General features: G+C 42.1%; 1 protein-coding gene across 6 annotated transcripts in view; it reads right to left on the bottom strand.

Moving 5' to 3' along the window:
* The window catches only part of LOC132447762 (inosine-5'-monophosphate dehydrogenase 1b), a 25,846-nt gene extending 13,000 nt beyond the window's left edge, over window positions 1-12,846 (bottom strand). The window contains exons 1-4 of one of the 6 annotated variants that reach the window (XM_060038701.1): window positions 12,565-12,846; window positions 5,639-5,737; window positions 5,273-5,350; window positions 782-830 (exon numbers count right to left, since the gene is read on the bottom strand). In XM_060038701.1, coding sequence (XP_059894684.1) covers window positions 782-830; window positions 5,273-5,350; window positions 5,639-5,737; window positions 12,565-12,785 — 447 coding nt within the window. In that variant the 5' untranslated portion in view covers window positions 12,786-12,846. Of the gene's footprint in view, window positions 1-781; window positions 831-5,272; window positions 5,351-5,638; window positions 5,738-6,838; window positions 7,008-12,564 lie in introns of those variants that run through there. The other 5 variants (XM_060038703.1, XM_060038705.1, XM_060038702.1 and 2 more) reach the window with 5 other exon arrangements.

Raw genomic sequence — 12,846 nt, 5'->3', positions numbered from 1 at the left:
GAGTTGTGTCATGGGCCTCCAAAGTTAAACATCTCCCATCTCCCAGCTCCCTCTCACCCCCCCCCCCCCCCCCCCCCCCATCCAACGTTTCATGAAGACCCAACACCACTGCTTCAGGACTTACAGACAACCTTCACGCGTCCAGAAGGCCCAACTTCTGCCTAACCACAGAGGAGTGGTCTGGATAAAAATAACATTTGCAAAAAAAAAAATACAGTGAGAAAACGTCTACAGGCCTTTTTGTTTTACTCCTTTTTTTTATGAAAGGGAGTAAAACCAGAGAATGACTCGCCAGACTTCTTGGCTGTGCTCGGGCAGAGAAGGAGCAACAGCCCGACCACTAATGTAAGCACCAGGGTTAGCAGACAAGGCAGTGACGCAAAAGAGAGAAAAACAAAGCGAAAAAAAGGAAATAATGCGGCTGACTTATCGGAAGACCAGAAAAATTCCAGAACATTTATTTTAGGAGTTGTGAAATTACGTTAAGGTCTGGGAGTACAGCTTTTGTATCTCCATGGACCGATCTGGTGGTTCTTGGTGTTGCCTGTTGGCCTCCAAGGACAGCGTTTGTGGTGGTAGGGGTTGGATTTCGTTGAAGTAACCTGGAGGGTTAGGGTTACTACGACTACAGCTGCGTACTAAAATCGTCCACCGTTGTGGAAATGCCTGACAGCAATTTATATACAACATGCGTTTCATTGTTATGGCCATCCTGCCATGGCCTTGTGCACCGTACGGTGGGCGTTGGGGAAACGGTCGGTTTGGATCGCCACACACTCACCACTTCGTCTGAGGTGAAGTCAATGAAGCCGGGGAGAATGAGGAAGTCACTGAAACAAAAAAAGCAGAGTAGTGACGGTTTAGCGCGACTCGGATGACACAGATCACACCACAGCCAAACCTGCTTGAAAACGTCAACAGTGTCCTCAGTCAACGCACAATTTTCTACGGATTAACCTTAAAGTTCATCTTAACTGAAGTTGAAATGTACAAGCATTCGACGAGACAACGGTGGACTTGAAAAAAAGGTTATCAGATTAAAGTCTTTTATGGCATTTCCTGTTTCTGAATAGTTCAATCAAAGTTCTTGGCACACAAAAGAAAAGACGCAAAAGAAAAAAGGAAATACGCAGAAACGTCAACACATTTCTGAACACTGCGACCATGAACCAAGAAATGGAAGCTCTGTTCCCAACCTACATCCAAACGTAAATAATTGATAACGCTAAATGATATAAATAGACACAGCTCACAATGGCTTTGCTCTTCTGAGATCTTTGGGAAAACCATGCTCCTGATAAAAATCTGCATGCTAACTGACTGTAACATATAAGTGCATGACCCCTTTGACCACTCAGTCTTCGTATACAGCATGACCACAAGAGCGGTAGGGCGGCACGATGAATCATCTTAAAAACGGGATCTCGATAACTGCAATCTGATTTCTAAATAACAACGGTTCTGCTGCAGTTTCATTAAGGACATCAGCTGCATCGAAACAAGCGCTCTGCTCCTACGTTCTTAACAATTGGGAAAGCAGTGCTACACCCGGTGATGCAGAGAAGCAGAGAAGCAGGGGAAGTAGTCCAAGACAGGGAGTGAGACACCAGTGAATTACAGTCAGACAGTGTGAGGGAAGAGATGTTCAAGGAAGGACAGATAAAAAAAAGACAATTGAAACAGAAACAAACCGTATCACATTCTGTGGAGTGGAAGTGTTTCGCACTCAGAAGAGGATGAAAGTCAAGCTTGCGTACATTGCAAGGCACGTTTTTGCGATAGTAGAAGCAGCTCCGCAAGTTAGAGGTAATTTACATTAAACACGATTGTCAGTTGTGATTTCTTACCACCTCAATAAAATAACAAATCCAGGAGCTGAATGGGACTGTACGGAATATATCGGTCTCGTGAAAAAGTGATATTACTTTTATTCGCACCATTGTCGATTTTGGATGGCTCTAGCATGCGCAAAAATCTGTTTCTTCTTAGATATTCACCATGGTCATTGTACATGTGCAGGACTTGGTGAAGGCAACAGAAAATTCACGTTACTCACTCAGTCCTCTTATCGAATCCACAGAGGCGAATTACAATCAGAGGGCTATAATTATCACCATCTGTTATGTACTAATCATTCATCTCGACAGCATCCGGCACTACAAGCCTACTGTGGGAAGTGAACATGGGTTGCTTGTGATAACACGACGCGTGCATTTGTATTGCGACGGCTGTGGGTACCAACTCGATCCGAAAAAGTACTTTTAGTTGTTGAACGTGGATCCTAGCTCACACACGAAAGTCTCCAAAACATCGATGGATTCAAGAGTACTTCCAGCGTACCAACTACCCGTCGCTGCACTATTTTAAGTTTAGATTCTAACTCACTATATTTGGGATTTTTATGGTTTATTATGGTTATGTATTGTATTATCTCTCAGCACTTAAATTACATCACAAGTGTGACTAGTCGACTCTCAGCTTGACATGGCGATTAAGAGGGTCAAGTCTTTAGGTCGGGGGCAGGCTTAGTGTTTCTAGTGGCTAGTCTAGTACATGGGTTGGATTTGAAACCTTTGCAGACTCTTGTCTAAGGACTGGTTTTGCCACTGGCAACGGAGAGATGTTTAGTTAGTGCGAGTGCTTTGGTTGAATGCGTGTGCGCACACACCCGTGCACGCTTCGGGGCGTGTTTCTACGCGTGTGTGTTTCCTACACTACATCGTCCAGACGGCCCACAGAACAGCCATACAGGGCTGGGCAGGAAGACGAGAGCACATCTGTCCACACACACACACACACACACACACACACACACACACACACACACACACACACACACACACACACACACACACACACACACACACACACACACACACACACACACACACACACACACACACACACACACACACACACACACACACACACACAGTGTATCAGCTAGAAACATAAACAGCCATGTCATTATGAGCGGGAGGATGTTTAAAAATAAAATCTGAGTGTCGGGTTTAGAGTGCTTTATTAAAATGATGCTGTTTGCCAGTTCATTTAAATGTAACATTTATGACTCGAAAAAGTTCATTTAGTCTAACTTGATATATTAACTTGTATGTTCATGTAAACAGACTAGCATTCATGAAGAAGACTGCAGGAAGTAGTCAAAACATGTCAGGTACAAACAAATGAATATGAATGACTGTTTACATGAACATACAAGTTAATGTAACATTTATACAAATGTGTTAAGCCCAGGTAGGTGCCACAAGCTGCCCTAAACAGACCACAATCAGGCAGCATTGTTTACCTGCCCCCCCTGCAGACATTACGACCTGCTTGCCGGAGTGAGTGAGTGTGCTAATAAGCAGGCAGACCTCCACAAGCTAATTTAGGATCGGATATTTGTCTTCTGCTCATCATTTAGCATGACATGTTCACACCCAAGAGGACTCGACTCGTTTTGCCTGACGTGTCATTATGGAATTACATTCACCAAATGATTTAATCCTAAAATGTGTCCGATGCTACAACCACTCCTCCACCCTCCTGTGGTTGGCTCACATGATGGCCCTACCGACCCAGTCACGTGAGGCACACATCCTCACAACGCAATGCTGCTCATTAAACGGGCCACAGCCACCAGGACGCTCCTCCAATCAAACGCACGCAAATCCACTTAAAGAGCAGCGACCTGCAGCTCATCAATGGGCTCGATTGTTCCAGCGCCTTCGAAACTCAATCAACAGGGCAGTCGTACAAAATGTCCCACTACAAGACTGATTGGGTTTCAAGTGGTCCGTTTTAAATCTACACAAAATAAGATCATATTGGGAGACGTTCCACTGAAGCTGTAGGGCCGGGTGTCTTTGGTCCAACATCTACAGTTACTCTGATCAAAACTACCTGATTCAGGAAAGACTGACAAATGTTTGTTTTATAATAAATAACTGATCCACGCTAAACCAGCGAGCAGCTTGGGTCACCTTAAATAAACGGCGGTAATGGTAATCCAGCCACTATGTGTAGGGCATTAAAGGCTCAGGTTTTGCGGGCACACTGCCAGCTAAAGGACACGTCTAACAGGAGACCAGAGATGCGTCTCAGGAATCCAGACCAAGTCCAACCCGTTGCCCCATGACATGAGGAAATTAAAGAAACCACTAAAAATACCTACTCATGCTTCTTACTGGCCTTCGCCCAAAAATATGTTCCGGATGATTATCTACCATGAGAAGTGGATATTATCAGTATGGACATCCTAGTAGTAGCCTGCTACTAGTAGATAGTAGTAGGGATGCACCGAAATGAAAATTCTTGGCCGAAACCGAATACACTGAAAACAGTTGGCCGAAAGCCGAAACCGAATACCGAATGTGGCTTTTACTGTTTTTCATTCATTTTGCCTTAATTTTTCACCATTGCATAAATCAAACAATTAAATGTCCTTTATAAACTTTTTTGTCTTCCTTTTCAATAAAAAAAATCAATTACAAATTTGATACAAAATATTTATTTAGTACCGAACGTTTTCTAACATTCCAGCAGACCTTATAGCAAGAATTTAAGAACAATGTACCTTTAAATAAATGAGTAAAACAATTATTATTTATTTATTTATTTTTTAAATAAAAAATAAAAAGGTGTATATTTTCTGCCTTTTTACTTCTTCGGCCGAAACCGATCATTATGTTTTGGGCCATTTTCGGTGGCCGAATATTCGGGGCATCCCTAGATGGTAGCCATTAGTTTGATTTACAGTTACACTAAACATTAGTAGGGACATGCTGCCAGTGGCGATTAGTAGTATTAGATGCTTATTTTAGCCACTATCAGTTGTAGCATGCTACTCGTAACCGTTAGTGTGGCCATGGTAAACTACAGCTGAATGCTGAAATCCAATAGATTACTAGTGTGTTCAAAACGATGGATCCAGCAGATCATCGTGCACAAATGAAAGATAGTCGTTGTTTTAATGATGAATACTGGATGACAACAACAAGCATTATATCCTCCCTAATCATGATCACAATTACGGCTATGTCCTCATCATCCGACTTTATATTCATCAACTCATAATAAGAACAGAAGCGGTCGTGTCTCTCGTCTTAAATGCGCTGCGGTTGAGCGGGGAACATTTTTGGTGTTTGATTCCTAGTTGGGAGCTCGCCACTCGTGGGGGAAGGTGGTGGTGGTGGTGGTGGTGGTGGGGGGGGGGTAGCGCATTCTCTGGTATTAGAGTGTCATAGATTGGTTAGAAGGCCGTTCTACTCACTTGTAAGTCAACCCATCTCCTCTAGAGCACAGCTCATCAGCAGTTTGACCATCCGAGACAACACACTGTTGGTCAGATCTGCGATTCAAAACGTGTTGGCCGTTACAAAGCGCTTGCGCACGCGCGCGCACAAAGACACACTCACACGTACACGTACACACAGTTAGACGTAGACGCACAACCACACCTGGACACGTACACACAGACAAGCAAAGTGTTCCAACTGTTGCATGACGGGAACATTTCCACCATCACCACAACCAACTTGAAAAATTTGAGTTGTTGTTGAGTTGTCCATTAGCAGCAGAAAATAAAAGAGAACAATAGATTGATAAAAGTAAGGATGAGAGATGAGAGTAGGCTTACTTGTAGGTGAGGCCATCCCCGATGGAGAAGAGCTGCTGGGCCGAGAGTCCATCCTCCGGAACGTAGCCTGTGCCACCACTGATAAGGAAATCGGCCATGCTGGGAAAAGATGTACACGAAACGACGATAAGTTAACTAGCTCATTGAACTAGAGAATGCAATACAGTACACAATGCCAAGCGCAGAACAAAACAGTCCTATGATGAAAGCCAAATACGACCTTTCCCTAAGACGGCATAACCATGGAAACATCAGCATCAGCCAGGCGAATGCACCTGCGCAGTAGCTGCCAGATATATTCATTGGGCATCTCAGTGAAGCGATTGCGATTTGTGGGCATTTATTGTTCATCAGACGAAAATAGGACCCGAGCCATATAAATCGCTTTCATCTATTCCGTCTGATCGTACAAGAGAACCACGTTAAGACTTGCCTTCGCGTCATCTAGGTACACTTGGCCAACGAGCTACAGGAGCAGACAGAAGAACAAGACGAGCATAACAGCACAGCACACGTATATCAAAATGACGCACTTGCCCTGTGCATCTCTCCCTCTACCCGGTCTGCTGACCCATATCCTATAGACAGGGGCTATTGGTCTCAGTACCATTGATCAGCTGTCTGGTAGTCATCGATCATGGTCGTTTTCCTTGTGGCATGCTTGTGTTGGATACGAACATAGGACGGCTAGGCTAGTGACGGTGGCTAATGGTACATGTGGCACTTCTATTCAAATAAGCTCCATGAGGAGCAAGCACATGAGGAGCAGCTTAGGAGGAGACACTAGGCTAAAAGCATCTTCAGCCACCCCTGCTACTTCAACACAATGAGAAAGATGATGTAAAAACACATTTAGATCCGTGCATTATCCAGCCATCAAGAGAAGATCGGATCTGGATCAAATAATAATAGGATAATCGCAATATTCAAATGTCTATCCCCCTGTATTAACACAGAAATATCTATCCCCACGATTCGGAGCAGGGCTGTACAATTGACTGCCACGTACATCGTAAATGAACCCCACATGCACTGCTTCCTAGGGTGTGAATGGCTCTCTGCTCCAGGCTGACACATGAGCACACATGGCGCTAGCTAGCATAGCAGCGTTAGCGAATACGTGGAGCAGAACTAGTGCTCAGCGATCGGCGGGTCGGATCAGGGACTATGCGCCTTTCTTAGGTCTACTAGGGACTTTACCTTTAAAGAAAAATCCAAAATGAATGATGGTGAGGTGCTCCCCAGATGTCAAAGTAATGCTGGATAGTAATAGGTTGCAGAGTTGATTGCCTGTCGCTGGTTCCACCGGGTGTGTGTGTGTGTGTGTTGATGTGTTGCAGCAGTATGTGTGTGTTTTGTACTGGCAGAAGCGTCACATCCCCTCTCTCTCTCTCTCCGTGGACCACGAGGCCAATCACGGGCTCAGGCCTCGATTGAATTAAAACTACTCGTCAAACCACTTTTTCTTATGAAGAATACTAAGTATTCCGTTTTTGGATCACTATGCACATTTTTCGGAGAAAATAATCATTGAAATCCCTTCCTCTTGTATGAGTGTATGAACTTTTTTTTTTCCTCTATTTCCATGATTTTTATGGATTGCATTTATTCATTTATTTAGTATTTGGAATGTTTGAATTATTTCAATCCATTTGGGAATTTAAATTTGAAGTTTATTTGCTGCTATTCTGACGTCGAATGCATATTGGTCTGTTATAATATAGTTTTCCTTCCTTCCAGTCCACAAACTGGCCCATGCACTGTCAATCATTCCAGAATAGAGATGCATGGTGAATTACAAAACTTAAATAATCAGCGTCTTTAGGGTCCCTATAAGGAGTTGGCCGTGGATCTAGTGTCCTGTAGTATTAATAACCGATTAGGGTAGGCCTACTCCGACCCACAAATAAATTAATCAACCACCACATTATCTGTTTTATTCAAAGTGTGTAAACATTCAAAGTTAGCATTATGCTATAGCCGCCTATCTATCTTCCTATGCATCTATATTTGTGACTTTTGTCTTTAACTAATGTAGTCCACTAGTCATGTGTCCACCAAATTGACTCACAGGAGGTTTCCTAAGACATGATGTTTCATGTTAACCTTTGGCACAGCAGATATCCAGATCAACTGACACAATTACTGTGGCATTCCGAAGGCTATAAGAGAATGTGTATACTTCTTCAGCCACTTTATAGGTCTACCTGCCTATTCACACTTTTATTTTTCTTCTATTTTGACTTAGATTAAAAAATCGATCTTTATTTCCTTTGCCTATTTATTTCATTTTATTTTGTATTTTATTATTTTATAGGGGAGAAAAATGTGATGGAAACTTTCAAAATGATGTATCAATATGAATGTATATGCTTTTTAGGGTTAGGTTTTGAATGCCTTGGATATATCACATCTACATTTTAAGAATAATTCAAGAAAGTTTAGGCATACACTTTTCAGACTATGCAGAACATCAGTTATGGTTTCACTTGTTTTGTGTTTATGTTATGTTATGTGTATGTTTACGTTCAAAACTACCGTCAATTGTTTTATTGTGAAGAATAGAAATCCATACCAGGTTTTACATCCCCTCACGAGTCACAGCTCCAATTTAATCCATTCCACTTCCATTGCGCGAGAATAGCCACCTCTCTAAAAACTCCATTCCAGGATTTGTCTCTTTCTACCTTGCAGCGACGCATGCTTGGCTGCTGTCAAGGCTACAAGTTAAAAGTGGATCGAGCCCTGACCCGACCATGTTGACGATTCTGGCGGAGACAGGCATGCAATGTGATATAATATGAGATTAGAAAAGGTGTGGGGGACTAAACAAGTGGCGAAGCTAGACCTCTTTTGCCTTAGCCCACCCTATCGTTTCGTCCTCAAATCTCATATTCAACCTCTTTTTTTTTTTTACACAAGCAATGAGAGAATGGATGTTGTACACTAAAGAACAGGCTCAAATGCGCTAGTGAAATCGAGCGCAACCTTCCTGCAGGAATCTCTGATTTGTGGGGGGGAGTCTCCTGTTTGACAAAACCAAAAATGCAGCACGAGCGCACCTAACATAGTTTCTGCTGTTTTGTCTGTCAAAAAGGCTAGCTAGTCTTTATCAGAAAATCCACGATTTCCAGCTATCTAATAACATGACCAGGTAATAATAATAACATTCATTTTAAAACCTTGACATAATCTGTCAGATGTATTAAATGACAGTTGACCATAAGGCGATTCTATCTATGCCTCCTCTTGAATTGCTTCATAGTTTAGTCGGCAGAGGCTTGTGCATGCGTAATAAGCATGATAAGGTGCAAGGAGGAGAAAAAGTTGACATGGGTGCTAATTTTCAGTTGAAAAAAAACACGGGCATTAATTTATCAGCTGAGGGCGTATTAATTGGCATAACAATGAGCTAAACAACAAGTACCACATGTTCTAACACTATGTGACTCAGCTGATAAGGGGGGCGCGAGCAGCAGATGGGACTTAATGTCTTATATATTTATTTATTTATTTATTTGAATAAGTTACTTATTTTATTTTAAATAAACATAATACCAAAGTTTTACAAGAATTTTGATCGTACAGAGTCATGACAGAGGGACTTGGTGTCTTTATTGATGCTTGAAAGATGAACACATATTCTTTTTTTTGAAAGGGAATAAGCTGATGAAGCTGACAAGAGACCAATGTTTACTGTTTATTTAAATTAAATGCAAACCCCAGTGAATCATTTGCTCTTGTTTCTCTGTTTTGAGATTCACACAGACTTAGCATTCTTGTTTAAATGTTACAAATTGAGTTAATAAACTGAAGTTGGAAATAGTTTTAAGTTGTTGCAGATGTTATCTCCGCTAATTTTATTAATCTAAATAAATAAATATTAGCAGGTTCTCAGTAGTAGGCTCTTTCGATTCAGGGAGGGCGCCTAGGGGGGGAATGACAGAAAATTATTCTGTTCTAGAAAATGTTGTAGGCCTACTTGTTGATTAGCTCACGTTGGCAATGAAAACACCCTCAGCTGATATAATAATGCCAGCTTTTTGTTTTTTATTGAAAATTAGCACCCATTTTTTTTGCATCAGAAAAACAAGATTCTTTTGCATCAGAAGATTTATAAAAATGTATTGGTCCCTGAAAGTGAGACAACATAGTTTAGTCCTCCCGAAACAGTGGTCTGTTAATTATAGTATTAGGCTAGTACATGTTGTACCTGTGGTATGTGGTATGTTTTGCATATTATTGATCCAGTACAGGTTGTACCAATGTGTTTCAGTAACTGTGTAAATAAAAGAAAAGGGAAAAATATGGTCATTTTGAGTGAAACTTACACAAAGGAAATCTTATATGCCTCAAATTTGTTTGTACAGTTCACACCCATGGATTATCCCTTCATCCAAACAGTCTTTTCTCCTTTCATCACTTTAATGGTTCAGAACTGCATTTTTTAGCTGACACGGCCAGCTATTGGCTTAGACATACAACAGCATAGTAATTAAAATAGATATAAAGGTTGTGGAATAAAAAAAAAACCTGTGGCTTCCTGGGATTCAGCCCCCCCAAAAGTCAGAACCTAGAATCGCCCCTGGACTAAACCTAGATGTTGAAATGTGCCGGGGACATGTCCCCTCCACTTACAATAGCTGTTACGCCCTTGGGTCTATTTCACATTAAAGTTTTCCTTCTTCCCAGACCACAAACTCACAAAAAAAGAAAAGAAAAATCATGCCCGATTAGAAATAGAGCTGCGTAGCGAATTACGAAACTTGGATAACCAGGATCACCCTGTAAGGTGCTGGCAGTTTGTATAAACAATTTAGACTTTTAGCCAAACAAAGTGTACAAATATTCAAAGTTCGCACATCTCTATAACCTCCTATCTATCAATTTAAGCATCTTTTTTTATTATATTCATTACTTCTGTCTTTCACTAATGTGGACTATTCATTTCCAGGAACTGGTCACACATTTGGTACAGCAAACATCCAGATAAACGGACACAATTACGGTGGCTTTCTGAAGGCTATTAGAGAAAGTGTATTGATACAGTGGTATTCTACTGTTTCTTTCGCAAACAGACTGCAGGAGCCAAAATTATTGCACAAATTATGCTGTACTTTTGTTTTGCATTTGTTTTAGTATTTTACCTTTATTTTATATTTTATTGACAGCCTTGGATCTAAAAAGTGGAGTATAAAGTTTGGTAAAGTATACATTAATAGCTGATTAGGGTAGCCCGACTGAACAAATAAATGAATCAACCAGCTCATTATTTGTTTTATTGAAAGTGCCATTCAAAGTTAGCATTGCTCTAAAGCCACCATCTTTCCATCTATGCATCTATTTTGTATATTCATTACTTTTGTCTTTCACTTATGTAGTCTACTAGTTATGCCCAGCAAATTCTAGGTTTTCTAAGACATGATGTTACGCAATAACCCTTGGAACAGCAAACATCCTGATATAGCATTACTGCTACTGCTACTGTTTCTTCCGCAAACAGACTGAAGGATACCTTTAAAATTATTACACAAAATATTTCCTTTTTCTTGAGACACTTCCTTTTTGGGTCTAACTATGTATATTTCTCAATATTGGTTATAGGCCTACATTTTCAAGATATTTGTATTGCTTTGATATACTTTTACATTTTCTATTTTTCTATACTTAGACAAAAACCTATATTCATTCCTTTACACATTAATTTTGTTATCTATGTGTAGTATTATTTTATCTTTAGGGGAGAAAATGTGACAGAAACTAGTTGCACTAGTAATATATGTATAATTATAGTAATGTGTATATCTTTTAAGAGGTTCTGAATGCCTGGGATACATCATATCTACATGCATCCTTGAGAGCAAACTTTTCTACATTTAATCTTTCCTGTGTTACTTTGCTGACTAGGCATATCATCTTCAGACTATGCAGAACATCAGTTAGGGTTTCACTTGTTTTGTGTTCTTTGCCTTTTTTCCCAAAGTGGTTCCAGGCAGCCCTACTGTATTCCCTTTGAAATCAAAAGTGGGTCATTGCAAATATGGTGGTTCCTCCATGCTATTTTGAGTTCTTGGTAAAACGGGTCTTCTGCTTGCCCCATGGCAATGCTGCCCACTTGCCTTGATCGACCATTACCTGCCAAACTTCTTTGTGTGTTTGTGTGTGTGTGTGTGTGTGTGTGTGTGTGTGTGTGTGTGTGTGTGTGTGTGTGTGTGTGTGTGTGTGTGTGTGTGTGTGTGTGTGTGTGTGTGCGTGCGTGCGTGCGTGTATAGAAGAGAATGCCTTTTGGCTATCTTAACATAGCAAGTGACACGTTAAGCCATCTCGGTTGTATTCTCATCTGGCTGACAGTCACCAGTGTTCTCTGATTCCTTCCTTCCGAGAGATAAATCGGACCTCAAGGTCTTCTGCGGCCAGGTTGGTCTCACAACGTATGTTCCCATGAGCAGGAGGTGATGTAGTGGTCAAAGAAGGCATGAGCATAAAGTGAAATTGCATCCGTGAAACAGAAAGCAGGCCACATATCCTAATACTCTCCAAGACTATTAGGATTAGCTTTCCATTTAATTCATGCGTTGCATGTTTCCGTACAAAACTAATTGTTAGTAACGTCTGAAGTGTTAAATGGACTGCATTTATATAGCGCTTTACGAACCATTGGCAACCCAAAGTGCTTAACAATATTACCTCACATTCACGCACACATTTACACACCGATGGCGCGGTCAGCCGTGCAGGGCGACAGCCAGCTCGTCGGGAGCAGTGAGGGTTAGGTGCCTTGCTCAGGGACACCTCGACACTCAGCTAGGGGATCGAACCGGCAACCCTCCAGGTTACCAGCCAGCCGGCTCTACCACCTGAGCTTCTGCTGTCCGCAGATTCAGGTCTACACACGGTCACTCTTGTCCTTCCGAACACGGGCTCACCTCACAGGTCCCAGCCCGACCTGGATCCGCGTGGCGCTGTATCTCTGCGCCGCCGTCTCGTGGCCATGCGTGGCGGCGGTCTGCCGGGCGTACCCCTCCCCTGCCTGGGGCGGGGGGCTGGCCCTCGGGGGCTCCAGGTCCCCCACGATCCTCCGGTAGTCCACATGGTAGGTCTCCCGCTCTCCCCCCGGCGCAAAGTGCTGGTACCCGTGGCCCTCCATCGCGTGTTGTTGTTGTGATGCCGGTTCGCAGCCTCGCAGGCTCCACTCCTCTCCACCTCCT

This window comes from Gadus macrocephalus, chromosome 19 (genome assembly GCF_031168955.1).
Source record: "Gadus macrocephalus chromosome 19, ASM3116895v1".
Taxonomy (NCBI): domain Eukaryota; kingdom Metazoa; phylum Chordata; class Actinopteri; order Gadiformes; family Gadidae; genus Gadus; species Gadus macrocephalus.
Note: the sequence above shows the minus strand (reverse complement) of the source record. Positions and strands in the feature narration are given on the sequence as shown.